Genomic DNA, 27,078 nt, shown 5'->3' with positions numbered 1-27,078 from the left:
AACCCAGTTTTGGAGGAGTTGATAAAGGCCTCAAAGGTAGGGGTCAGCTAGATAAGATCTAAATATCATGCAGCTCCTGCAGACCTTTAACCCCAGCATTGGGGAGACAGAGGCAGACGGATCTCTGTGAGTTCTGAGGCCAACCTGGTTTACAGAGCAAGTTATAGGACTACCAGTGCTACATAGAGAGACCCTGTCTCAAACAAATAGAAAACAAAACAACAAGAAAACAACAACAATAACAAAAGATTTAAAGGTCAGGTTGTTCACAGAGATTAGGGGACTGGTAAAAACTGGGCTGAGCAGATGCTGGCGAGGATGCGGAGAAAGAGGAACACTCCTCCATTGTTGGTGGGATTGCAGACTGGTACAACCATTCTGGAAATCAGTCTGGAGGTTCCTCAGAAAATTGGACATTGAACTGCCTGAGGATCCAGCTATACCTCTCTTGGGCATATACCCAAAAGATGCCCCAACATATAAAAAAGACACGTGCTCCACTATGTTCATCGCAGCCTTATTTATAATAGCCAGAAGCTGGAAAGAATCCAGATACCCTTCAACACAGGAATGGATACAGAAAATGTGGTACATCTACACAATGGAATATTACTCAGCTATCAAAAACAACGGCCTTATGAAATTCGTAGGCAAATGGTTGGAACTGGAAAATATCATCCTGAGTGAGCTAACCCAATCACAGAAAGACATACATGGTATGCACTCACTGATAAGTGGCTATTAGCCCAAATGCTTGAATTACCCTAGATGCCTAGAACAAATGAAACTCAAGACGGATGATCAAAATGTGAATGCTTCACTCCTTCTCTAAAAGGGGAACAAGAATACCCTTGGCAGGGAAGAGAGAGGCAAAGATTAAAACAGAGACTGAAGGAACACCCATTCAGAGTCTGCCCCACATGTGGCCCATACATATACAGCCACCCAATTAGACAAGATGGATGAAGCAAAGAAGTGCAGACGGACAGGAGCCGGATGTAGATCGCTCCTGAGAGACACAGCCAGAATACAGCAAATACAGAGGCAAATGCCAGCAGCAAACCACTGAACTGAGAATAGGACCCCCGTTGAAGGAATCAGAGAAAGAACTGGAAGAGCTTGAAGGGGCTCGAGACCCCATATGTACAACAATGCCAAGCAACCAGAGCTTCCAGGGACTAAGCCACTACCTAAAGACTATACATGGACTGACCCTGGACTCTGACCTCATAGGTAGCAATGAATATCCTAGTAAGAGCACCAGTGGAAGGGGAAGCCCTGGGTCCTGCTAAGACTGAACCCCCAGTGAACTAGACTGTTGGGGGGAGGGCGGCAATGGGGGGAGGGTTGGGAGGGGAACACCCATAAGGAAGGGGAGGGGGGAGGGGGATGTTGGCCCGGAAACCAAAGAATTATTATTAAGTATTAAATAAATTAAAAAAAAAAACTGGGCTGAGGGGGCTGGGGATTTAGCTCAGTGGTAGAGCGCTTACCTAGGAAGCGCAAGGCCCTGGGTTCGGTCCCCAGCTCCGAAAAAAAGAACCCCCCCAAAAAAAAAAACTGGGCTGAGATTGGAAGATCTGTCAAAGGGTAGTATGGCTCAGTGGCAATGGAACTCAGGTTAGGGGGCAGGAGCTGCAGGCTGGGGCAGCTGGGCCGAGGGTCAAGGGTGGTGCTCTGGCCAGAGACTGAGGATTTATTGAACAGTAGGCGGAGTGCCACTCCACTGTAGCAGTACAGTGTTCAAGGGTCAGGGCTGGACACCAAGTCCTCGGACAGCAGGGAAGGGCTAGGACCCATTTCATCTCTCACCCTACAACTGAGCCCACCAGGCCTTGTAGTGGGAAGCGTTAAGTCGGCTGAGTAAAGCACAGTGGGCATCCCAGGCTTGTGGGGCCTTTGCCAACCTGAGGGCCTATCTCAGTTTTTCCCATCGTCATAAAAGGAACTCTTCTCTGTCCAGTTTCGGAATCTCTGTCCCCCGCCCTTGGAATGGTCCCCTAACGCCCTTCCCGCTTAGAGTGGTGTCCCTTCTGGGTCCCATCATGTCCTGCCCCCTACCTTGCAGTACTGTTCTCTAAATGTCCACCCTGCTGCCTGGTGGGAGCCCTCTCCTGCTGGGAGAACAGGGCCCCAAAGCAATGGAAGCTTCGGCAGGTCTATGGATGCCTTGAGTGCTGTGGCCCCATTTCAAGAGGAGGAAGGACATCAGTCAGGAAAGGTCTATCTCCTTCACATGCTCCTTACCTGGGCTGAAGCAGGGATCACCTGACTTCCAGGGAAGAACAGCAGTAGAATTGGTATGAGGAAGAGAAGAGAGATGACACAGCAGGAAGTAGCTAGATCAAAGGTCACAGATCAAGGAAAGGCTATGCAGGAGTCAAACGGAAGAGGTGTGAAGTCAGCAGAAGCAGCAACAAATCCAAGGCTAGGCACGGTCCCAGGGTCCAGGAATGACCAGGATCCCAATGCTGAAGACACTTTCCATGCAGTAAAGCAGTCCTGTGGCAACCACTGGCCATAGACATCTTCTGAGTAGGTGCTATAGGACTGGGAGTGGAGCACCAACCCTAAGCAGCTTGGGAGAGGCTGTAGAGGCTCTCTTGATTGTATTACACGGATGAATGAATTGAGACCGGGAGCAGCGGAGACAGCCTATAAGGTATAAGAGGTCCCAGGAAGTCTATTTTCTCCCCAAAAGTGATACTATCAGAAGGACAATAAGACACAAGCAAAAAGAGGCCTGCATTCTGGAAACGACCCCTCTGAGAATTAAATGTTGTCATGGCAACAGCAGCATCTCAGGTCTGAGGAGAGTCAGCACTGAAGCAGGTACAGGGACAGGAAGTAGGTATCCGGCTTCATTTGCTTCCAACATCTGAGGTTGTGGGAAGGATGGTAGAGTGGGGGAATAGAACCCAAGCCAGGGAAATTTGGGGTCGCAATGGTACTTAGAAGACTCTATCCAGAGAGTCAAGAGTTTTGGGGGATGGAGAATCTTCCCCCCTCACTAAGGTAAACCTGAGTGGGACAAGGGCAAAGGTATCTCTCGTCTTGAGTTTGGGGATCCCAGCTTCCATGGGATCTGACCTGGAAGGGTCTGTAAACCAGGGCTCGAGGTTTTCCCTGCAAGGTAGAAAACTTCCAGAGATGGGAAGGGACACAAGCCTGCAAAACTGAGCCGAGCCTGCTCCCAACCACTCCCAGGACCATGAAGGTTTCTGGTCCTCTGTCCCACACTCAGATCTGTCTATTGGGGACATCTTCCAGGCTGATGGGATACAGCGTGCACTAAGGACCCTCTGTTTACTGCATAGATGGAGTCACACTTGGGATTGACAAAGTGCTAGGATGAAGTGTGGCTAACGGGAGCTCCTCTCTTTGCCTTCACCCCTCACAACCCTCAGACTCCCCATTGTCCCTTTTCTTCAACCTAAATAGTTCTTAGCTGAGTGTGGTGTCAACCTGGTGATCCCCTAGACTGTGATAGAGCTTCTTACCTACCAACTTTAGTCTGTGCACCCTCCATGGACATAGGGACTATTCTGCATTCCCTGTGCTTGTCCCTCTGTAGACCTCCCTACCTGCCCACCTGAGGGTACAGAGTGTCTATGCACAAGTCAGGGAGGCTCAAATGCAGTCACTGGAAGCTGCCAGTGGCCCTTCCTTCTCTCCAATCATTTGTCACTTTAGGGAATGTCCTCTGACAGGGTGTCCCTGAGGACCCACCAAAGCTACATGCAAATGAAAGAAACACAGCTGATGTCTGCACTGTAATTAGGGAAAATAAAGTCAGCTCTGGCAGATCAGAGGACCAACAGCCCAGTCCCACTGGAATGGGAAGGTGTCTATTTGATTAGATTGGTGCCTGAGTACTGGGGAGGGCTCTCAAAAGAGAGCATAAAAGGTAGTCAGGGTCCTCCCGGAGCTCATATGCTGCTGATGGTATCTAAGGGGTGAGGAAGGGTATAGTTACCATAGTAAGTAGTAGAAAAATATGAAGGAAAGGAGGAAAAACCCTTAAATCTGTCTAGTTGTGAGTACAACTTAAAGGTAGAGAGCTCACCTAGCATGCAGAAGGCCCGATTTAGTCAGGGAGCACAGCTGAAAATTTGTTTCTACTGAGGACTCCATTAAGTGCAGACTTCAGGGTGACACCTCCAGGGACTCCTGCTGTTCCTGCCCAGCCTCAGCTAACAGCTCTGTGTCTCACAGGGCCTGATGGAATCAGCCATTTATTTTTCACCACATCCCTTTGGAGATTGCATCTAAGTTTCCTTTCCTGGGGCTTCTGCTTCATGTGTCTCACTGTCACGTAACTGAAGCCCTGCAAACCTGGTATACAGCAGTACTCATTTTTTTTTTCAAGAATTATTATTTTTTTCCCTTTTCTTTTTTTCGGAGCTGGGGACTGAACCCAGGGCCTTTCGCTTGCTAGGCAAGCGCTCTACCACTGAGCTAAATCCCCAACCCCAATTATTATTTTTTTTATTAACTTGAGTATTTCTTATTTACATTTTGAATGTTATTCTCTTTCCTGGTTTCTGGGCCAACATCCCCCTAGCCCCTCCCCCTCCCCTTCTTTATGGGTGTTCCCCTCCCTATCCTTCCCCCATTACCGCCCTCCCCCAACAATCATGTTCACTGGGGGTTCAGTCTTAGCAGGACCCAGGGCTTCTCCTTCCACTGGTGCTCTTACTAGGATATTCATTGCTACCTATGAGGTCAGAGTCCAGGGTCAGTCCATGTATAGTCTTTAGGTAGTGGCTTAGTCCCTGGAAGCTCTGGTTGCTTGACATTGTTGTACTTTTGGGGTCTCGAGCACCTTCAAGCTCTTCCAGTTCTTTCTCTGATTCCTTCAACGGGGGTCCTGTTCTCAGTTCAGTGGTTTGCTGCTGGCATTCGCCTCTGTGTTTGCTGTATTCTGGCTGTGTCTCTCAGGAAGTACTCATCTTTTAAAAAAGAATTTTGGGCAGTGGCAGCGCACACCTTCAATTCCAGCACTCAGGAGGCAGAGACAAGCAGATCTTTCTCAATTCAAGGCCAGTCTGGTCTATAAAGTGAGTTTCAGGACAGCCAGGGCTACACAGAGAAGTCCTGTCTCGGAAAAATAAGAGATATATAAAGATATATATATATATATATATACATATATATATATATATAATTTTGGTTAGCAAAGACTTGCTTATGATCATTTCATTCATATAGACTTCATTTTTTTTTTCTTGTTTCTTTTTTTGGAGCTGGGGACCGAACCCAGGACCTTGCATTTGCTAGGCAAGTGCTCTACCACTGAGCTAACTCCCCAACCCCTAGACTTCATTTTTAAAAAAGATTTATTTATTTATTATATGTAAGTGCCCTGTAGCTGTCTTCAGACACACCAAAAGAGGGCATCAGATCCCATTACAGATGATTGTGAGTCACCATGTTGTTGCTGGGAATTGAACTCAGGACCTCTGGAAGAGCAGTCAGTGCCTTGACCACTGAGCCACCTCAGCCCCTTTTTTTTTTTTTTTAATTTTTGTTTTACAGGAGAGGGTTTCTCTGTCTCACAGAGCTCTGCCTGCCTCTGCCTCCCACATGCTGGGATCAAGGTGTGCACCACCACATCCAGCACATCTACCTCGTTGGCCTTTGAATGTCATTTTATTCTTTTACAACTAAATAAAATTCCACTGTGCATTTGAAATGTTTAAGATTTATTTATTTATGTGAATACAGTTGCTCTCTTCAGACACACCAGAAGATAGCATCGGATCCCATTACAGATGGTTGTGAGCCACCATGTGGTTACTGGGAGTAACTGAGTGGTTACTCAGGTCCTCTGAAAGAGCAGTCAGTGCTCTTAACCACTCAACCATCTCTCCAGCCCCCCCGTTGTGGCTACTATTGTAGCCCCAGGGCTTCCCCCATTCTCCATTCCACTGCTTTGCTTTGCAAGGCTTCTCCTACAGGAGAAGGCAACTTCTCCTTTCACCTTGGTCTAGTTTCCAGCCATCGGTTTCTAATTGATTCAATTAGATGTGACCATGGGCTCCTTGCTGCATGAGCCTAGGGGAGGTTGCTCATCACGGACTGGCAGAGCCAAAGCATAAGGTCATACAAAGAATGGGTTGACTAGAGTAATGTAATTCAGAGTAGGGGTGTCGAGACCCTGGCTGCCAGGGGCGCGACAAGGACAACAGGTATATGGAGGAAGATGGCCATCCAGAGTTGGGGTTTGTCTGAAGACAAACCAGCTTAGGGTCACCATGCTAAGAGGGCTCTGGGAAATTTTACTCAACCTTCAGTGACTGTCCTCATAGGTAGGACAGGACTTTGTAGTTCTGAAATCTAGAATAACAGATTCAGAACACAGAGCAGCTCATTTGCAGCCATCCTCTTGCCTGAGTTGCCCCGAAGCCTGGAATACAGGCCTCTGCTATTATACCTGGCTGCAGTTAATTTATTTTCTAAGGCAGAGTCTCACAACAGCACCCTGAGTGGCTTTGGACTCAGATGCCTGCCTCTCCCCAGGTGCTGGGACCAAGGCCAACTACAGCTAATTTCTTTAGGCAAATAAAACAGGCAAACCTTGAAACCACTCTAAGCCTCAGGTCTGGTTCACCCTCCTGTTTTCTCTGATATTCACACTGATGGCTGACTCTACTGAGGGCAGAGTTCATGCCGGCATGAGGCTCATTTGGGAAGTGGCAGTGAAGGGAGAAACGTTAGGTCTCAATTACTTGACACATGCCTGGTGAGGCGGTCCAGATCTGTAATCTCAGCACAGGGAGGCTGAAGCAGGGCTGGTGGGAGTTCAAGGCCAGCCTGGGCTATCATTGAGACACACAGACAGAATTATATATAGGTAGTAATAACTACCCCTAAGTCTAAGCCAATATGGAAGCTGGTGAGAACCAGACCAGGAGGCATTAAGAACAAAAGGATTATGTTACTTTATAGACCTGGATTTCAGAAACAACACGTCTAGAACAAGGGCTGTTTTATTTTCCCACAAATCTTTTTAATATAAAACAAAGATAAAACACATCTCAATTCTGCAATCTGTCAGCATGTCTTCTTCCTACAAGGTAGATACTACATAGCAAAAAGTCTTTAAGAACATTTGGTTGGGAAAAATTTTCTCAGGCTTCTCACGGAAGCCCAGGCATGGCCAACCACTAGAGCAGTCCTTGTCTTTTCAGATCCTCGTATGTCTTCTTGTTCACAACATTTCCACTGGAGTCTTCATATTCTTCCTGAAAAGGAAAGGCCGTTAGCTCCACACTGCCAGAAACCAGCATTAATTTAACATAACTTTCTCAACCAGAGCTCCAAGAGGAATCCAAAGCTGTTTCTAGATATCTAGAGTGGCACCAGTCGTGGCTCACCCTTATCCCTTCATAGTCTTTCAAGAAATGCCTTGTGTTTGAGACAAGGAAGCCTGACAGGGAAAGCCTGACAAGGAAACCAAAACAGCAGTGTGAAATGGTGCCCAAGCCTGGGTTTCTGCCCTTGGGCCACTGCAGGAGTTGACAGCGAGGCCAGTCTTGTGTTTCAGGTCTACATTACAGCTGGAAGGGCTCTTGATGCAAGAAAACAAAACTGCAATACTGACATAGAATAAGAGACTACTGTCGGTCTGCACAGGACCAGGACGTTACTGCCACCCCTTCAATGTATGGTAGCCATCTCTGAGACCTGTCAAGACCAACAAGGACAGATTCCCACTCTGAAGAGAGGACCATCTCTGACTTGATGCTTTCCTCAGAGACCTAAGAGGTGACAGACTTCTTTAGAAATCCCCAGGGTAGCACAAGAGACGGGGTGCCCTTATTCACAACTGCCTCAGTGGGAGAAGTGCCTGATGACAAAGACTTAAAGCATACATGCCGACAGGCTCACACACGTGTAGACACTGTCATTACACTTGCTAAAACAGAAAACTCTCTAGCCTCTCCTGTCTGCGTAGTGAGGGAGCCGTCACTTGACGCCACACCTAACACGATCCACATTAACACCCACCTCGGTGTCAGGCTGCCATCGTTCTGAAGCCTTCTGCAGTTTCAGCTTGGCCCACACTGCAGGATGAGAGGTAAGCAGCCATTAGGCCCTCAGTCCCCTGGGTACAGTGTTACATCATTCTCACCGCCCCGCTCCCCACAGGCTCCCGACTGTCAGCCCCCCAAACAGAATTTTGATTTAGAACAACCTGTAGATAAAGCCCCTCTGATTGAGAAATTACCACAGTCTCACGTTGCTGTGAAAGAAAAACTGTCTTAGGACAGAGACCAGAAATCAGCATGGAGGTTCACTCCTATAACCTCAGCACTTGGGAGATAGAGGAAGAAGGATCTGGCAGTTTAAGGCTAGCCTTGGCTACATACTGAGATTGAAGGCAGTTTGTGCTAAATGAGCAACCCTGGCTCAAAAACCAAACAAACGGTAAAAAGAAAGCTCTCTCAAAAGAAGCAGTTTGTACAAGAGTCTAGCGAAACTGTGGGATAAAATAAAAAGGATCATAGCTGAGAAGGCTTCTTAATACATGTCCTGGTTAGGGCTTTATTTTGTTTTTTAAGACGGTCTCTCTATACAGTCCTGGCTGTTCTTGTGCTCGGGTTGGCTTGGAACTCAGAGATCCTGCCTCTGCCACCTGAGATTGGGGAGTACTGGAGTGTGACTTAAGCTCAGCTTTGTCCTGGTTAGTTGTATCTGGGAAGAAGGAACTTCAATATGCCCCCATCATATTGTCTGTACTGCATTGTCTCGATTAGTGATTGACATGGGGTGCCTCCACTCACTGGGGGTGCTGCCACTCCCGGGCAAGATGTCTTGCAAGTTGTAAGAAAGCAGGCTGAGCAAACTGTGGCGAGCAAGCCTCTGATGGGTGTTCCTCCACGTCAGCTGCCCTGATTTCTGCCCTGAGTTCCTACCCTGACTTCCCTCAGTGACACACTGTGACCTCAAAGTGTAAGCCAGACAAACCCTCTCCTTCCCGGGTTGTTTTTGGTCATGTTTATCCTAGTAAGGAAGCAAACTAAACTATAAGCCACACTAGTACCCACACTGCCTTAAAACACAGCCAACAAATGCTGCCATGTTGCTTTCGTGTGCGTGCGTGCGTGCGTGCATGCATGCATGCATGTATGGGCTATGCATACATGTGTGCATCTCTGAATACTCATAATCGCCCATGATGACCTGAGTTTGATTCCCACAACACATGACGGAAGGGGATCCACACATGCATGACCATGCACACATGTGAGCACATACAAACAGTTGCACACAGTAAAGAAATGTAAGAAAAAATGTTTTTCAAGACAGGGAGGGCTTCTCTGTGTAGCCTTGGCTGTCCTGGAATTCACTCTGTAGACCAGGCAGGCCTGGAACTCAGATCTGCCTGCCTCTACCTGCTGTGTGCTAGAATTAAAGGTGCATTCCATCATCACCACCTGGCTCAGAAAAAACGTTTTTAAGCATTTGAAATGTAGATTTACGGGCTGGAGAGATGGCTCAGCAGTTAAGAGCACCCGACTGCTCTTCCAGAGGTCATGAGTTCAATTCCCAGCAACCACATGGTGGCTCACAACCATCTGTAAAGAGATCCGATGCCCTCTTCTGGTGTATTTGAAGACAGCTATGGTGTACTTATATATAATAAATGAATAAATCTTTTAAAAAAAAAAAAAAAAAAAAGAAATGTAGATTTACAATTCATGCTATTACCTTGACTTAATTTCCTATCAACAAAGCAAAAAGGCAAAAATAAATCAGGAAGTTAATCAGGCCAGGTGTGGTGGCTCAGACCTATACATAGGAGTTTGAGGCAGGAGGATCATGACCAGTTCAAAGTGAGTTTCAGGGCAGTCTGGGCTACAAAGTCAGATCCTATCCCCCAAACAGGGTTCCAGGGGTGGGTCGGAAGGCAGAGCCCTACCACTTAGGCATGGAGACCAGAGCCTAGATTTCATTCTAGTGCCTGCATAGAGGCCAAGTGTGAGGCAGAAATGTCTCTGCCCGGGGTTGGAGATTTAGCTCAGTGGTAGAGCGCTTGCCTAGCAAGCACAAGGCCCTGGGTTCGGTCCCCAGCTCTGGGGGGAAAAAAAAAAGGTGGAGAAAAGGCTGGAGAGACGGCTCAGTGGTTAAGAGCACTGACTGCGGGGGTTGGGGATTTAGCTCAGTGGTAGAGCGCTTGCCTAGCAACCACAAGGCCCTGGGTTCGGTCCCCAGCTCCGAAAAAAAGAAAGAAAAAAAAAAAAAAAAAAAAAAAAAAAGCACTGACTGCTCTTCCAGAGGTCCTGAGTTCAATTCCCAGCAACCACAACCACATGGTGGCTCACAACCATCTGTAATGGGATCTGATGCCCTCTTCTGGTGTGTCTGAAGACAGCTACAGTGTACTTATATATAATAATTAAAAAAAAAAAAAAAAAAAAAAGCACTGGCTGTTCTTCCAGAGGACCCAGGGTCCCCGAGCACCCACATGATGGTTCCTAAGTGCCCGTAACTCTAGTACCAGGGGATCTGATGCGCTCTTCTGCTCCATAGGATCCTGTATATACATGAGGCACAGAAACTCACATAAGTAGTGCACCACACATACTATATATTTTTTAAAATCAAATAATAATAATAAAACAGAGAGCCAGGTGGTGGTGGCACATACACATGCATGCATCCGCATACAATAACAGCACTCAGGAGGCAAAGGGTGGATTTGAAGAGATCTCTGAATTTGAGGCCAGCCTTGTCTACAGAGAGAGTTCCAGGACAGTGAAGCTACACTGTGACACCCTGTCTAAAGCAAAGCAAAGCAAAACAAAATAAAATCCATCAATAAATAAAACAAACCGTCTGGCTGGCATGAAGTGAAACAACAGCGAGAAGGATGAGGAGAGCAGGGGTGCAGGAGTCTGCAGTAAAGTACTGGGAGCAGAGGCTGCCAGGCAAGGCGAAGTGCCTAGCACGCATTCCCCCTGGCCCTCCCTCCAGCGAGCACTTCGCTGCTGTCCTCCTTTTTTTTTTTTTTTTTTTTTTTTTTGGTTCTTTTTTTTTGGAGCTGGGGACCAAACCCAGGGCCTTGCGCTTCCTAAGTAAGCGCTCTACCACTGAGCTAAATCCCCAGCCCCTGCTGTCCTCCTCTTATCTGCAGCTACCTGAGGAATATGAGTAGGGAGCCCGTTCTATTTTCTTCTTCTGGATCAGTGGTTCTTAACACATTAAAGTCAATTCAGAAGAGTAAACATAAAACCTACACTCAGAATGCTCCAGAGAGGAAAGTTCACAGACTCAGGCTAAAAGCCCTGTCTAACCTCAGCTAAGATTCTTTTCAAGGGAGATATAATCAGTACTGTTGACTGCTCACTCCCTTAAAAAATGCAGTAATTATATGTGTGCCTTAGCCATATAATTCTATAGCCACAGTCTCTGCTCTTGGGCCTGGAGAGGGCAGGGTACTAGGACAGCTATAAGAATGGCTATCTTGGGGGGAGGGGGATGTTTGCCCGGAAACCGGGAAAGGGAATAACACTTGAAATGTATATAAGAAATACTCAAGTTAATAAAAAAAAAAAAAAAAAAAAAAAAAAAAAAGAATGGCTATCTTGTCTGGAAAGGGAACCAATGGAAAGCTTACTTACAGGAGACAGCATCTTCAATCTGTGTCACATTTGCAAAGTGGGCAGTGTTTGGGATGCCCAAACACCTCATGCCATGAGCATGACGCCATTCCTGGAGGGAAGGAAAGGGACGTGTGAAACAGGGATGGCTGAGACAGCACCCACTTCATCCCACCACAGACCCTACCCCAGGGAAGGCAGCACTCCTGCTGGGGGTATGTCTACACAGCTGACCAGGACTGACACAGGCCGACACTGCCAAGTGGCACTGCACTGTCTCAGGTGTACAAACTTCGGGTTCTAGAGTTAGTGGTATCAGGGCAGTACACCCAAGACTCATCACTCGGTGCTAGAGAGAAGCTGGTACAACCCAGAAGGCCCTGCGGGGCCGTGAGGGCAGGCTGGTATTTCTGGAGGTTCAGAAGCAAACTGCTGAACAGGTATCTGAAGGATGGAGAGGCCGGGAGAGTGTGATGAAACGACAACTTCAGCTCTTACAATGAAAGTCACCATAGGTCTTATCCTGGACACCAACCCACCCTTCTAAGATAAACCCAGAGTCCACTGGGGGACACAGAGAAAAGGACCCAGAGCAGCTAGGAACACATCTGAGAGGGAGCTCACAAAACTTGCCATGCTTATCTAGTATAGGATGTCTTTTCCATTATGTAACTGTCCTCCAAAAATGAAGGGCAGAATGCAGCAAGGGCGAGCCCACTGATGAGGTATTTCTCAGACACGACTCGTGTCAAGAACAGGTTGGTAAATACCAAGCCTTAGTTTACTCTTTCTGCAAAGAAGCAAGGGCCCATTTAAAACTTGAAAAAACCAAAACTTGCCCAGCCCCCTTTATAGCAATGTAGAGAAATGACCAAAAGGCCAGACATGATCCAAGATGCTGCAGAAAAAATGAGAGAGAACGGAACAAGAATGAGTGTGGGAAAGCCAAAGCCGAGTTCCACAGCAGAGTGGTGGCTGCTCCAGAGAGCAGTCAAGGCTCAGGGCTAGCCCGACCCACAGCCACAGCATGGGCCTTGGATTGCTTTCAGCTCTGGCGGCAGTGGCCCTCAGGCTGCTGCCAGCCCCGCTCTAAAGTGTTGTGTTTGCTCAATTCCCAGGAGAACGGCTGTGACTTACAGCGAAGTGCCGCTGGAAGGCCTTCGGCCCTCGGTAAGTGTAGTTCCCGCAGATCTCACAGTTGTAGTTGATGTTCAGGCCGTGGAGCTTGTACAGCCAGTAGGGGATGGGCTAAAGGAGACCAAGCGACTGCGTTAGTTTCCCAAGCCCTTGTGCCTTCCACAGTGGGAGGGGATGGAGGAGACCCGAGAGTCTTACTTTGCCGTCCCAGCCCAGAGGCAGGTTTTTGGGGTTGTAAATGATTTCATTCTCTTCGTCCTCACTTTCGCTCTCGCTGATCTGCTCTTCTTCCTCCTCCTCCCGCTCCTCACCTGTCCTGGCTTGCTTGCGCTGTACATTTTCATGAGTGAGCTGTCGCTGTTCCTAGGTGAGGCATAGAGAAAAAGCAAAACAAAGACAGATCACATCAGTACAGGACATGAAGGGACAGTTCCTCTAACTCTTGCTGCCCTTCACTTCCAAAAGGAAGGTTTGGTTGTAAAATAAGGCTAAGTTGGCTTGGCAAGATGATTCAGTTGATGACCTGAGTTGAAGCCTCAGAACCCATGTAAAAGCCACCCTCCTTGCAACCTCAGCACTCCTACAGCACCACAGGAGACAGAGACAGAGAACTGTCTGGAAGGTCATGGGCATACTAGCCTGCAGCATCACGTGCAGCAGAAACAGGGAGATAGCACTTCAAACCAAGCAGGAAGGTATGAAGGGCACTTCCTGAGACCCTACAAGAGGAGACTGTCCATAGCCATCTTCGTACTGGCCCTCCTCTAGCCTTGCCAGGTTTCAGTCTCAACATGGGGCAAACTGTTGTGCCACAGTAAGTCACGTCTGAAGCACCGCTGAGTCACCTCTGGCTTGCCTTTTGAGTGCCTACTTCTTGGGTCACCCCCTGGTTTATGCTGAAGCTCAGCAAAGAGCTGCATTACTCTAGATCGGGCTGAACGAGGAGACAGGCAGGGTCTACTGTCTATGTCTGACCTTATGAGAATTGGGCAGCCTTGGGAATATCACCTAACGATACAACAGGAGTCCAAAAGAAGGGCCAAGGACTTCAAGAGAACCATACTTTGAGGTGAACTAAGTTACTGCCCACCCCACTTCCTTATGTGAACTTAAAAAAAAAAAAAAAAAAAAAGGGGGCTGGGGATTTAGCTCAGTGGTAGAGCGCTTACCTAGGAAGCGCAAGGCCCTGGGTTCGATCCCCAGCTCCGAAAAAAAAAAGAACCAAAAAAAAAAAAAAAAAAAAAAAAAAAAAAAAAAAAAAAAAAAAATCCGGGGCTGGGGATTTAGCTCAGTGGTAGAGCGCTTACCTAGGAAGCGCAAGGCCCTGGGTTCGGTCCCCAGCTCCGAAAAAAAGAACCCAAAAAAAAAAAAAAAAAAAAAAAATCCTTCCTATGCACGGCTCTAGAAGATCGCACTTACCCCAAGAATCTCCACATATTCATAGATCTGGGCTTCCAGGAAAGCAATGTCTTTGTTCCTCTCAGTGTCTCTGAGAACAAGAACAAGCTGTATCAATTAAGGGTTCTTTGTATCGAAAGCTTTATTCCCTGTCAGGAACACGGTCTCTGTGACAGAATTACACAATCTCAAGCATGTGAGCAGGCCACACGAGGCAGCCTCCCTGCTCAAATCCTGAGGGCAGTTCTTAGAAGCTAGGGAGTCTCATCTTGACTTTGTGTGTACAGTGAATGGCCTGTGAGACCACTTCAACTGTATGGCACCACTGTGATTTACAAAGGAATGCAATATATAAGAAGCCCTGAAAGCAAGTAACGATACAAAGTCCTAATTCCGCTGCTTTGCAACTGCAAGGAAGGTCACATTTAGCAACTTTCCCAAGTCCTTGCAAAAATCAGATTAACAACCACTTTCCAGGATTGGTATAACATATTAGGGAGAAAAAAAAAAAAAGGCCAAATCAAAAAACAATACCCTGTATACATATGCAGCTCATAAATATACCCAGCTGTCACTAATAAAATTAAAGTATTAAAAAAATCTATTTTGAGACAAAGTCTAACTCAGGGAGCCCTTAAAACATTGCTCCTAGATCAGTGCCTTATCCAGTCATCACTGGAGCAGCTTTCTCCCAGCAGATAGGAACAGACACAGAGCCTACAGCAGACACTCTGTGGAGAGAGGGTCTAAATGGGAGGTCTCTAACAAATCCCTCCCCTGAGCTCAGGGAAGAAGAGCAGGGAGGTAAGAGACAGAGGAGAGAGGCCAGCAGGAGAGCACGGGCTCTCCACATCGACAAAGGGAGACATAAGAGTTCAGAGACTGAAGCACAGAGCCTACACGGGGCTGCACTAGGTCCTCTGTGTATATATTATGGCTTTTAGCTCAAGTGTTTTTATGGGACTCCTGACTGTGACTAGGATGGATCTTTGAGTCTTCTGGCTGCCCCTGAGACTTTTCCTTCTGTTGGGTTGCCATGCCTAACTTTGATATGATAGTTTTTTCTTCACCTTATCATATTTTATTTTGTCACGTTTGGCTGTTCTCTCTTAAAAGCCTATTCTTTCCTAATAACAGATAGAAAGGGAGTGGAACTGAAGGGAAGGAGAGGGGAGGAGAGGGAAGGGGGAGGAACGAGAAGGGATAGAAGGAGGGCAAACTATAATCAGGATAAATTGTAGGAGACAATAATCTACCTTCAATAAAAGAAAAAAATCTACTTTCAAAAAAATAAATAAATAAAAGAAAGAAAGAAAAAAAAAAAGAAAAATTGTGCGATCCTTAGCTGGGTTTAATGGTGCTCTTCCTTAATCCCAGCACTGGGGAGACAGAGGCAACTGGATGTCTGTGAGTTTGAGGCCAGACTGGTCTACATAGTGAGTTCTAGTACAGCCAGAGCTACACAGTGAGACCCTGTTTCAAAAAAAAAAAAAAAAAAAAAAAAAAAAAAGGAAAACCAACCAACCAACCAACCAGGCCTGGTGGCACATGCCTGCAAGAGCAACCTTCTGAGACAGAGATGCCATGGGGGAAGCTGAAGGTCGTGCCCAGATACGAGCAAGTTTGAGGCCAATCCGAGTTATGGGAGAGCCTGACTTAGAGGGGAAAAGCAAAGCAAAAGGAGAAGTAGAAAGCAGGCTCCATAGGACAGAAATGTAAAAACCAGAGTGGAGATGTGAACCAGCTACTCACCTCTTTGTGCCCTTTGACTTGGGATTTTTGGCAAACAGAGAGGTGTCGAGCGACTCCAAGGACTTTCCTTTGGTGCTGAAGAGTCTCTGAGCTCGTTCTTCTAGGGTCCTAAGGAGGTAAGAGGTACATACTACACAGATGGTCTTTTTTCTTTTTAAAAGAAACTCATTATTAAGGACCAGGCTGGTCTCGGACTCACACACAGACACTTGCCTGCCCTCTCAGTGCTGGGGTTAAAGGCATTCACCATCATACACTGTACAAAATGATTTTTGCAGTGTGTGTTAATCAAACAACAAAATCACAGCCTCTTAGAGGATCATCCAAACACACAGCCAGTAGGGTTTTTGATAGCAAAACCAGGTTCTTACCCACCACACTTCAGGCCTAAAGCCAACAGTGCAGATTTCAATCTGTCCAGACCCAGGGATGCCAACTCCTAGAAAGAGAAATCGGTTACAACACAACATGACTAGCTTTTTCCCCAGGCAGGACTACATTCTACAGTCAGCCTCCTACCTTTCAGTCCCCAAAGACTGACTACTGCCATGTCCAGAGTCAGCCACCATGGGAAGGGAGTGTTCAGTGGCTCTCCATAGGGAGGCCACTCATAGAAGTATTTTTTGCAGAGACAGGAACTGAACTCGGAACCTCACACATGCTAGGCAAGTACCCCACCAACTGAACACTTGTCTCTAGCTCCTTGCTTTGTTTTAGAATAACTGATTTTGGGTTTGAGACAGATCTTACTCTAAAGCTAGCCTCAAACTCACAGCAATTCTCTTGCCTCAGTCTCCCTCTAACTTTCTAAACCCTATGACATCATATCATAGGTCTCTGAAATTTAAGTCTTCAGAGATGTTAAAAGATTTTTTTCCTTCTGATTTTTCCATATCCCTTGTACATGCCTGTCCTTAGGAAATGGCATTGCAACAAGTCTAAGACACTGAATAGAGGAGAGCAAGTAGTCCCTCTGAAGGACGGCCAGGGCTAGTGAAATGGCTCATCAAGAAAAAAAAATGCCCGCTGTCACATGATGACCTGAGTTTGATCCCCAGAATTCACCTGGTGGAAGGAAAGAAACAACTCCCACAACTTATCGTCTCTATATGCATCTGTGGCACATATGCAAGGGCATACACCTACAGTGATTTACAGCCGCCGCCGCCACCACCACCAAGAGAAAGAAAACTAGTTAAGCAAGAGCAGTACCCTGTAGTGCCATGAAACATACCTCCCAGGAGGAGAATGCGGAGAGATCAAGATGGGCTCCCGCGTGAGTCAGGGCACTGCTTGTCTCTTTCTGGCAGGAAGAGGAAGTTTATTCAGAACCAGGTTAATAAGAAGAATGAAGGTAAGGAAGCCGTCCAACTTCCCAGGACTGGCTGATCCCTTTTTTTAATCACATTTACAAACAATGATCAATTCATAGAAATGGAGGAAAAAAAATCAGACAGTTTAGTTTTCTTCCTGAAAGTTCAAATTTATCAACAGAAGTAAAAATATATAGACTCAGGCTGGAGAGATGGCTCAGTGGTTAAGAGCACTGACTGCTCTTCCAGAGGTCCTGAGTTCGGTTCCCAGCAACCACATGGTGACTCACAACCATCTGTAATGGGATCTGATGCCCTCTTCTGGTGTGTCTGAGGACAGCAACAGTGTACTAACATACATAAATTAAATAAATAATTCTTAAAAACAAACAAACAGGGGGTTGGGGATTTGGCTCAGTGGTAGAGCGCTTGCCTAGCAAGCGCAAGGTCCTGGGTTCGGTCCCCAGCTCCAAAAAAAAAAGGAAAAAAAAAAAAGGAAAAAAAAAAAAAGAATAAAATCACCTTGCTTCTACAAAACAAACAAACAAACAAACATAGATTCTAATCATACAAACTGATCAGATTTTGGTCAGCAGAAGTCAGGATACAGTTGTTAAAAATCCTGGGCCCAGGGGTTGAGGATTTAGCTCAGTGGTAGAGCACTTGCCTAGCAAGCACAAGGCCTTGGGTTCGGTCCCCAGCTCCGAAAAAAAAAAAAAAAATAATCCTGGGCCCAGACAATGTCTAGTGAGACCAGACAAATCTTGTTCTAAGTGTACAAAGAATGCCTGGTCTCAGGGTGACCTGATACTGAGAGACTGACAGTCAACCTCCTGAAGCAGATTCAAGATTAAAATAATTAGTTTGCTTCCCTGGCATGAACCCCACTGAAGCTCACCGGCCATCCAGGGAAGGTGCCATTATCCCACTTCTTCTCAAAGTCGGTCTGAATCTTCCCAAAGAGCTCGTTCTGATCCTGAAGGGGCTTCACTCTATCTGTGTAATCCTGTAGGTACTCCAGCAGCATCTCCAGGTATCTGCAGAGAACCATGCAATGGTGAAACCATCACAGCACAGAAACAACTCTACCTGTGACATACTGCTATGCTCCCAAAACTATACTTAATTTCTAATAATAGTGGGTAAGATAACACTTGAAGCATTCGTGTGTGTGTGTGTGTGTGTGTGTGTGTGTGTGTGTGTGTGTGTGTTGTACTTGTAGGATTAGTACTGAAGGCCTTATGGCGGCTAGGAAAGTGCTCTGTACCTGAGCCATATTCCTAGCCCACTACAAATTCTTAAACGAGTTTGTCAAATACTAGGTCTTAATTAACGCACTGAAGAAAGTCAGGCAATCAGAACATGAGAAGGAGCAAGGTTGGGGAACACGAATGAGAAATGTGGCCAAGTCGACAGTACTTTCTGCTTAATGCCAGATGCAAGCACATCACATCGCATGAAAACTTCCCCATTGAACTCTAAGACCTCAGAGGTCCCCAAACAGACATCTTTCTAAATCACACAAAATTAAGGAAGGCATGTGTTAACCACAGATGTTCTCATAAATACCTCTGTCTATAAGCTGAACATCCCCATGTTTATGTTGAGACAGAGTCTCATTACATATCCCCGACTGGCTTGGAACTCACTATGTAGACCAGCTGAATTCAGTGACCCGCCTACTCTTTTCTCTTGTAGTGCTAGGGTTAAAGGCTTGTACCACCATGACAACATCACAAGTATTTCTAAAACATAATACTCAACATCCTTATCTTCTGATAAACCCAAGAGTCATTCATGTACAGCATTCAGACAACAAAAGCCACAACTTTGACTTTAAATCCTTCCATGGAATTCTAACTAAATTCAGAAAGGGCCTGGAAACTGAGTGCCTACCTTTTATACTCTGCATTCTTTCTTTCTTTCGGAATGTCAAATAACTGATCGAAGATGGACAGGTATGTGATGTAATCCAGCTTCTGAAAAGAGGAAACACATGACAGTCAGGGTATAAGGCAGCTCAACTTCAAAGCGTCAGGTCAAGGGCTGGAAAGAGGGCTTGGTGGATAAAAGTGCTTGCCGCCAAGCGTAAAGACCTGAGTTCTAGTTCAGAGACACACACTGTGGAAGGAGAGGACTAACTCCCTCAAGATATTCCATGACCTCCACATTTGAAGGCTGCTACACAAATAATTTTGTTTTTTTTTTTTTGGTTCTTTTTTTTCGGAGCTGGGGACCGAACCCAGGGCCTTGCGCTTCCTAGGTAAGCGCTCTACCACTGAGCTAAATCCCCAGCCCCGTTTTGTTTTTAAATCAAGGTCAAAACTGAGTGTTCTCTGACCAAGTATCAAGGCTTGGCTCATGTTGTGGCTTTCCTTTCTGCCTTTCAATCCTAAGGCTGCTGATTCCACGGAAGTGAGGACAAGATCGCTGAACATGACACCAACTCTACAAGACCAAGTCAACAAACATTTATCCAAATAAGACCTGGGCTGGATACTCAGGGTGGGCCAGGATCCTGCCTAAAGATTTTGCCATTCTAAAATAAAGTCTTGAAAGGTGGCGGTGTTAATCCACGCAGCCACTCACTGGGCATCTCTGAGCCACACTGGAGGCACAGTAGAGGACAAGGTACTTCTTGCAGAGTTTCAAGGTTAGGAGCTGAGCTTGGGGACATTTTTTTCTTCTCTTGAAACAAGGTCTCATAGAGACCCTTCTGCCTCTGACACCTGAGTGCTTTGGTTAAAAAAGTGCCACCATGTGCCACATCTATATAAACTTACTATTAAACTTCCTGGTGACCTGAGACTGTCATTTAAACCTTGCCACTAAACAAAAACCAAATAAACACCTCCTTCTCTGACAGGTCAGGTACCTCCCATCTCACATATGTCACACCGAGCACCTAACACATGAGCACTGGAGGGATTTTAGGGTTTAGAAGTGTGCCAGGCGTGGTGGCACACAGTTAGTCCCAGCACTCAGAAGGCAGAGGCAGGCAGAACTCTGTTCATTTCAAAGCCAGACTATACAGGGAGTTCCAGGACAGTCAGGGCTATACAGAGAAACCCTGTCTCAGAAAACAAACAAGCAAACAAAGAAACAAGGTGTTTCTCTTTGTGCAGTGAGATGGGTCTGTGAATCAAGTGCCTACAGTGTAAACATGAGAACCTAAACACAGATCCTCAGCCCCCAGGTAACACCTCTCTCTACATGGTAGTACATATCCAGAACACCCAAGTTGGAGAGGCAGAGATCCTGGGGGATGACTAGCCAGCAGTATAGCTGAAAGGATGGACTCCAGGCCTATTTAGGGATCCTGTCTTAAAAATAAGGTAGCAGGACTGGAGAGACGGCTCGGTGGTTAAGAGCACTGACTGCTCTTCCAGAGGTCCTGAGTTCAAATCCCAGCAACCACATGGTGGCTCACAACCATCTGTAATAAGATCTGATGCCTTTTTCAGGTGTGTCTGAAGACAGCTACAATATACTTATATATAATAAATAATAAATCTTTAAACAAAAAACAAAAACCCTGTTTCAAAAAACCAAGACCCAAAAAGAACAACAAAGGTACAGAGAAATTAAGAAAGACACCGAATGTTGACATCTGGCACACTCTCCCAGGAGCACCCCTACCCCCCAGATAGTTTATTTTATTTTATTTGGGGAGGGGGCAGTCAAACCATGTGTTTGTTAGTGCCTGTTATGTGCTAAATATTGTTCAGGGTACTTGGGACCCAGTAGAGAATAAAACAAGGAGCCCTGCCCTCATGGAGCATAGTCTATCACCTGACACTGCTGTGACCTTGGGCAAGTCATTGCACCCCTTTGCCCAGTACAGAGTTGGGTGTAGCACAGATGCTGACCAGGACAGCGCCCTGACCCACCACCCCAGACTGCAGAGAGGGTGCAGGTTGATCTTTAATAATCAAGTACACTGGGGAGAAGGGAGGGGAAGTAAGCTATATGAGGAGCTGCTGCTGCTGCTGCTGCTGCTGCTGCTGCTGCTGCTGCTGCTGCTGCTGCTGCTGCTTCTTGGTGGCGGCCTTGTTGGCCAGGTCCTTGGGCTTCTCTGTAGCTGCCTGTGCTGTCTCCTTTGCTTTCTCTTTGGCCTCTTTCGTTGTCTCAACAAGTGTTTTGGAAGGGGCTTTACCTTGTAGCTTGGGCAGGATATATTCAAAGCCCTCCATTGTCTTGGTAACATTTCTTTTGAAACAGGCAAGAAAAATTCCTGGAAAGCTCTGGAGATGCCAAATAAGCTAGAAAAGACCCAGGCTTCCGGACAGATGCCGGTCCAGCTGCTACTGTCAGAGTTCACACAGTAAACACATCATTCCTTCACCACCATTAGCTGGGCATGGTTGATGTTCTGGGTGAAGGTGATTATGAGCTGATTCTGTGGGTCCAGATTAAAGTCCTCCAGGACATACACTGAGTGAGTGACATTGGCAGGAAACAATTACTCTGCTCAACGTGGCATCCTGTTGGTCTTGGTCAGGAGTCTCCAGGACAGAAGCTTCTGGTCAGGGGTTACCTCCTGGTACACTAAGTCTTCAGTTAAGACACTTGGTCCCATGAACTTCAGAGCACATTCTGGCCCAAAAAAAACTCATACCGTCCCGACCCGGGTGGGCGCAGCACCCATGCAGCATCAGGATGAAGAGTCCAGAGGTAGGGGGGCAGGTGGCTAGGCACATGACCACCAGGTTCACAGCTCAATCACTGTGACACTGTGTCCAGGTCCCTACCACTGCCCTGAGGGGCTATAGGACTGCCCAGATAGTCTATTTTTACCAAAGTATTGTTGTTAATGAATAAATTAATAAATAAAATAATGGGCTTCCTATATTAACAGCAACGTTAAGACCCGGACTTTCATTATAAATAGTGTTTATTCCAAGAAACAGTCATCTACTTAATATTTACACGAGTTACTTTACTTGGGGGACACTCTACCTGCTTTAATTAGGTGTTTTGACTTAGTCCCAGAATGAGACTTTCTCTCCACTCTCCAGGCCTTACCTCAGATGCCTTCAGGTTAATGTACTTGAGGTAGCAGTCATGGAGATCAAGGTAGCGACCATATCCCTCTTCATCTGTAAACTCCACCAAGTCTGAAGGAATCACACACGTCAATGATTCGGATGTTACAGGCTACTTTCTTCACCTTGTTCTTTCAAATGCACTACCTTTTAGAAGTTCTATGAGGTAGCCTGTCCCTCAAATGTCCTCTCTGCTCTCATCAAGTGACAGAGGTAGGTTTCCACTTTGAGCTTAGAGAGCACAAAAGAGCATTCTGTGCAAGATCATCAGAGTGTCCACAGAGCCTAGAAACCAATCTGAAAACTCCGCTACAATCCCTGAGGCCCTAAGGGCTGGGGGTTAAAGAGGGTTTCAGATGGCTTAAACCGGCCTTAGACTCCTGAGCTGCCTGCTTCTACCTATGGGCTGGGATTACAGGCATGCGCCATCACGCTGGTTTACAAAGCCAGGAACTGAACTCACATATACTCAGAAATAGTCTACCAAGTGAGCTAAGTCTCTGGGCACAAATCTAAGCCACCTAATCCTGTCCTTTGCTTCAAAATTGGCACTCAGAAGGCTGAGGCAGCTACATCACTAGTTCAAGGCCAGTATGGCAACAAGACCAGACTGGTCTATACAGTCAGTTCCAGAAGAGCTTGGGCTATGTAGAGACCTTGTCTCAACAAAAGAAACAAACAAACAAACAGAGTTCAAGGCCAGTATGAAATACATAGTGAAACCCTGTCAAAAAAAGAAAGAAAGAGAGAAAGAAAGAAAGGAAGGAAGGAAGATAGACAGACAGACAGACCGACCGGCTAGATGGCTCTCAGGCTTGAGGTCAAACCCCAAACTCAGGTAAAAGGAGAAGAGAATGACTTCATAAAGTTGTCCTCTGACCCTACACACATGCCTTTGTATACCTGTCTGTACACATATACAATTAAACAAACAAATAGGGCTGGAGAGATGGCTCAGCGGTTAAGAGCACTGACTGTTCTTCCAGAGGTCCTGAGTTCAATTCCCAGCAACCACATGGTGGCTAACAACCATCTGTAATGGGATCTGAAATCTTCTTCTGGTGTGTCTGAAGATAGCTACAGTGTACTCACTCTACAGTGTACTCACATACATAAAATAAATAAAAAAAAATCTTAAAAAAAAACCCAAACAAACAAATAAGCAAAAACCAAATTAGCTAGGATTAGTAGCACATATGTTTAATCCTAGCACTTGGGAGGCAGAGATGGGTGGATCACTGTTGAGTCTGAGGCCGGCCTGGTCCACACAGAGTTTCAGGATAGCCAGGACTTCAAGTAGAGATCCCATCTTTTTCTTTTTTTTCAAGATTTATTTATTTTTATTTTTATGAGTAAACTGTAGCTGTCTTCAAACATACCAGAAAGGCATTGGAGTTCATTACAGATGGTTGTGAGCCACCATGTGATTGCTGGGAATTGAACTCAGGACCTCTGGAAGAGCAATTAGTGCTCTTAACCGCTGAGCCATCTTTCTAGCTCTGAGATTCTCATCTTTAAAAAAGAAAGGAAGAGAGGGTGGAGGAGAGGGGAAGAGAGGAGAGGAGAGAGAAAGGAAACTAGGCAGAGGTGGTGCAAACCTTTAATGCCTTTATCTAGCACTCGGAAGGTATAAGCAGACCATTTCTGAATTGGAAGCCAGCCTGGTTTGTAGAGTGAGTTCCAGGGCTAGAGAGAAACTTTGTCTCAAGATAAACAAAATAATGGGGCTAGAGACATAGCTCAGCGGTTAGGAGCAATGACTGCTCTTCATTAGGACCTGAGATGAATTCTTAGCATCCACATGGCAGTTCACAACTGTCTGTAACTCTGAGATCTGATGCCCTTAAACATACATACATGTAGGCAAAACACCAATGCAGATATAAATAAATGAATAAATAAATATCAACAAAAAAGATATTAACTCACCATACAATTAAAAAAGAAAGTCTGGCCTTTATTTAATCCAGAGAACTGTCTGACTCCTGAGGGCTGAGATTAAATTTATACTCATCACAATCAGCCTTTATTTATGTTTTTAGAGACAGGCTCTTGGGTTCAGCAGTTAGGAACACTGGCTGCTCTTACAGAGGTCCTGAGTTTGAATCCTAATCCCTACACGATAGCTAGCCATTTGTAACTATAGTAGGAGTAGATCCTTCCCCTGGCTTCTTTAGGCCATCACACACACGCGTGGTATATAGACATACATGCAGGCAAAACAGCCATACAGACAAAATTTAAAAAGAGGTTAAGAAAAAAAACATAGGTCGTAGCTATATAGCTCAGAACGGATTTGGATTCCCTAGAAAGAAACATCAAGCCATTACTTACTTTGTGCCTCTTCACTTGGATTCTCTCGAGCTTTCAGGAGCTCCTCGAATTCCACCGACATTGGCACACAGATCTGGTGGGAGAGAAAAGCTCAGGTGGGTCTGGCAATGTCTCAGGCTTGTAGTACAGGGCTGGACTGCTTTTTTTCACTGATTGGTTAATCTACAAGATTTAGTGTGAAACTATTCATCTACTGGGCTTCTTTTAAATCCAAACATACAGTCTTTACCATCAGTTTATAAAACACTCTTAAAACATCAATTTGTGGAGTTTCCTATTTGGTTGTCCATGTACATCTAGATACTGTATTAAAAAAAAAACCGTTCAACAAATTTGTTCTATTTCTTTAAATCTACCAAACATAAAATACAAATAAAATGTTTGACAGTTTTTTTTTTATATACATATTGTCTCAAATGTCAGGAATTTTTTCTTTAAAAGCCTGAACTATATCTCATCATAAGCACACATATTTACAGTATATACATATGCATATTATACTTGCAAGTCTTTAAGGCTGGGCTTCTAATGCTCGCTTTGACCTTAAGTGTACAGAGGAGCTCACTACTTAGTGTTCTCAGCTTCCCTTGCTTTATAACTGGGCAGACGTCTGATTCCTTGCCACAAATACAGCATCCTAAGGAAGGACTGCCTTGGAGGAGGTAGTCCACAAGAGATATTTTACACGAGTTCTGAAGGTGCACTGAACTCTGGGAATGAGCACAGTACAATTGTGTTGGTAGATTTCAAGCCAGAGCTAGGAGCACATTGTATTGGGTGGGAGAAATTCTTAAGAGAGATAAAAAGGAAAAAGTAAGTTTGGGTAGGGGGAAAGCTACTATGAGGGAGACAAAATTGGAACTAAACCAATAAAGAACTCTGGTGCAAAGGTCACCCGATCTCTCACTGGACAGAAAGAAATAGGCTCTAGTGCTTCCTGTGTTCTCTTACTGCAGAGGAACACCAGGAAGGATGTCGCCTAACTGTGCTCACTGCAGTGAAGTGGCACGTTCTTTCTTGGACAGACATCTATATGGCATGCCACCATTTTCCTCGCATCTTTCCTTTTTTTAAGGATAGGTCTTGGGAAACTACTTTGGGAGCCTCACCTCATTTGGGTGCTTCCGATGAAATTCCTTTATCTGCTTCAGTCTGTTATAGAATTCAGCAAACTCATTGGGTCCTGAAATAGCATTGAGCTCCTCCTTTCGTAATCTGCAAGATATCAGCAAATTCAAAGTGCATAAAGCACAAAGGCCATCATTTCACCATGGCTCCCCTGAAGCACTGTTAGAAGGGATGTGACTGTCACTTACCCATCCTTATCATCATACAAATCCCTCAGGTTCCCACTGACCTCCATGTATCTCTGAAACGCAAACACAAAGCCATCAGAATGGAGCAAATTTGTACAATGGGGCTAGGTAAACAACAAAGGGAGTCTTGGCAAGACCCAAGGAAACCTCACGGGATACAAAGTCTTGAAAGTTCCACCACTTTTACAACACAGCCCGAACCCAGAGTAGTCGCCCACACTTTTGAGAGGCAGAGAGAGGATATCTGACTAAGAACCCAGGGGCAGGAATCACGCTGAGCCTCCAAACCTTCCCTGCCAGCACTTTTCCCGCCCAGCCAGACCCAAAGGGAAGCAGACAGCGGGGCACTCACATCTTGCATGGCCCTAGTGCGGTGATCGGAATTGATCTGGTCCCGGAGCTGCAGAAAGGCAAACGGTAACACATACGTTGTTACTCTGAGTTCAGGAGTTGGAAAGGCCACCCGAAGGATGAGCTTATTGGTTTAGGTCTCAGGGGCTGAAGCAGAAGGGCTGCTGGGCCCTCGGAAGACGTTAAGGAGGCCAGAGCGCCCAGACAGCTTAGGAGGAAGATGAAGATGGGGCGCAGGGAGGGTCTGAGACCAAATAAAACGCCGAGAGCTCCGCTGAGGGCCGAGGCCCTCCTACTGATGCGACCCCGACCACTGTTCACTCACCGTGGACTTCTTAGTGAGCATTTCTTTGGCCATAACATCCATAAGCCGTTCTTTCTCCTCATGATAGCGCCGTTGCTGCTCTAAAATTGTCTCCATTTTCTCTTGGCCGCGGTACTTCAATTCAGACCGCTAACACTGCCGGAAACACTGCCTGCCGCCTTGCACGCCCGTGTCTCTGAGCGCAGTATCCGGCTGCACCAAAGTTCCGCGTGTCCCGGAAGTGGCTTGGGGGACTCAAGAAAAAATGAACACCACAAAGAGAGCAAGTCGATGCTACCGGCGACAGTAGCTACACTGCCCCCTGCTGGCTGGAGGTCTGAAAACGCGATGCCTCAGCGATGAAAGATGTCTCTAGGTTGCCTGCAAGAATCCTGCAGGCTGAGGGTGAGAGACAGCTGGCTTGCCTGAGGCTTGCTGCAGACAGCTGGGCCGGCTGGGACACACTAACATTTGAACCGATAAACTGAAGGATACAGAACGGAAAGGGGACCTGGAAGC

At 46.1% G+C, this 27,078-nt stretch overlaps 1 protein-coding gene and 1 pseudogene across 2 annotated transcripts; both read right to left on the bottom strand.

Annotated features, from left to right (window-relative positions):
- Nucleotides 1-6,990: 6,990 nt before the first annotated feature.
- Sf3a3 (splicing factor 3a, subunit 3) lies at nucleotides 6,991-26,757 on the bottom strand. Of its 2 annotated transcripts, NM_001025698.1 has the most exons (17): nucleotides 26,581-26,739; nucleotides 26,257-26,304; nucleotides 25,905-25,957; nucleotides 25,698-25,803; nucleotides 24,589-24,661; nucleotides 22,235-22,326; nucleotides 19,106-19,188; nucleotides 18,108-18,246; nucleotides 17,131-17,199; nucleotides 16,268-16,335; nucleotides 15,897-16,004; nucleotides 14,166-14,235; nucleotides 12,945-13,109; nucleotides 12,747-12,857; nucleotides 11,631-11,721; nucleotides 8,014-8,069; nucleotides 6,991-7,247 (listed from the first exon to the last, which is right to left on the bottom strand). In NM_001025698.1, exons 1-17 carry the CDS (start codon nucleotides 26,674-26,676, stop codon nucleotides 7,170-7,172), a joined length of 1,506 nt encoding a protein of 501 aa, NP_001020869.1. In that variant the 5' UTR covers nucleotides 26,677-26,739; the 3' UTR covers nucleotides 6,991-7,169. The 2 variants fall into 2 exon arrangements, 1 of the variants encoding a protein (NP_001020869.1); XR_015619742.1 differs by lacking the exons at nucleotides 6,991-7,247; nucleotides 8,014-8,069; nucleotides 11,631-11,721; nucleotides 12,747-12,857 and having other exon boundaries at nucleotides 12,989-13,915; nucleotides 14,054-14,235; nucleotides 26,581-26,757.
- LOC148006038 (PRELI domain-containing protein 1, mitochondrial pseudogene) lies at nucleotides 21,099-21,885 on the bottom strand (annotated as a pseudogene).
- Nucleotides 26,758-27,078: the final 321 nt, after the last annotated feature.

This window comes from Rattus norvegicus, chromosome 5 (genome assembly GCF_021556685.1).
Source record: "Rattus norvegicus strain SHRSP/BbbUtx chromosome 5, alternate assembly SHRSP_T2T, whole genome shotgun sequence".
NCBI lineage: Eukaryota > Metazoa > Chordata > Mammalia > Rodentia > Muridae > Rattus > Rattus norvegicus.
This window is presented reverse-complemented; position numbering and strand designations above follow the sequence as displayed.

Bases quoted from the DNA above. Each gene is read 5' to 3' on its own strand.
- Sf3a3 (NM_001025698.1), bottom strand. From the start codon at position 26,676: ATGGAGACAATTTTAGAGCAGCAACGGCGCTATCATGAGGAGAAAGAA. The intron at 14,236-15,896 runs GTGAGTAGCTGG...TCTTGTTCTCAG, and splicing joins AAGTCAAAGGGCACAAAGAG to AGACACTGAGAGGAACAAAG. The intron at 7,248-8,013 runs GTGGGTGTTAAT...TTTCCTTTTCAG, and splicing joins GATGGCAGCCTGACACCGAG to GAAGAATATGAAGACTCCAG.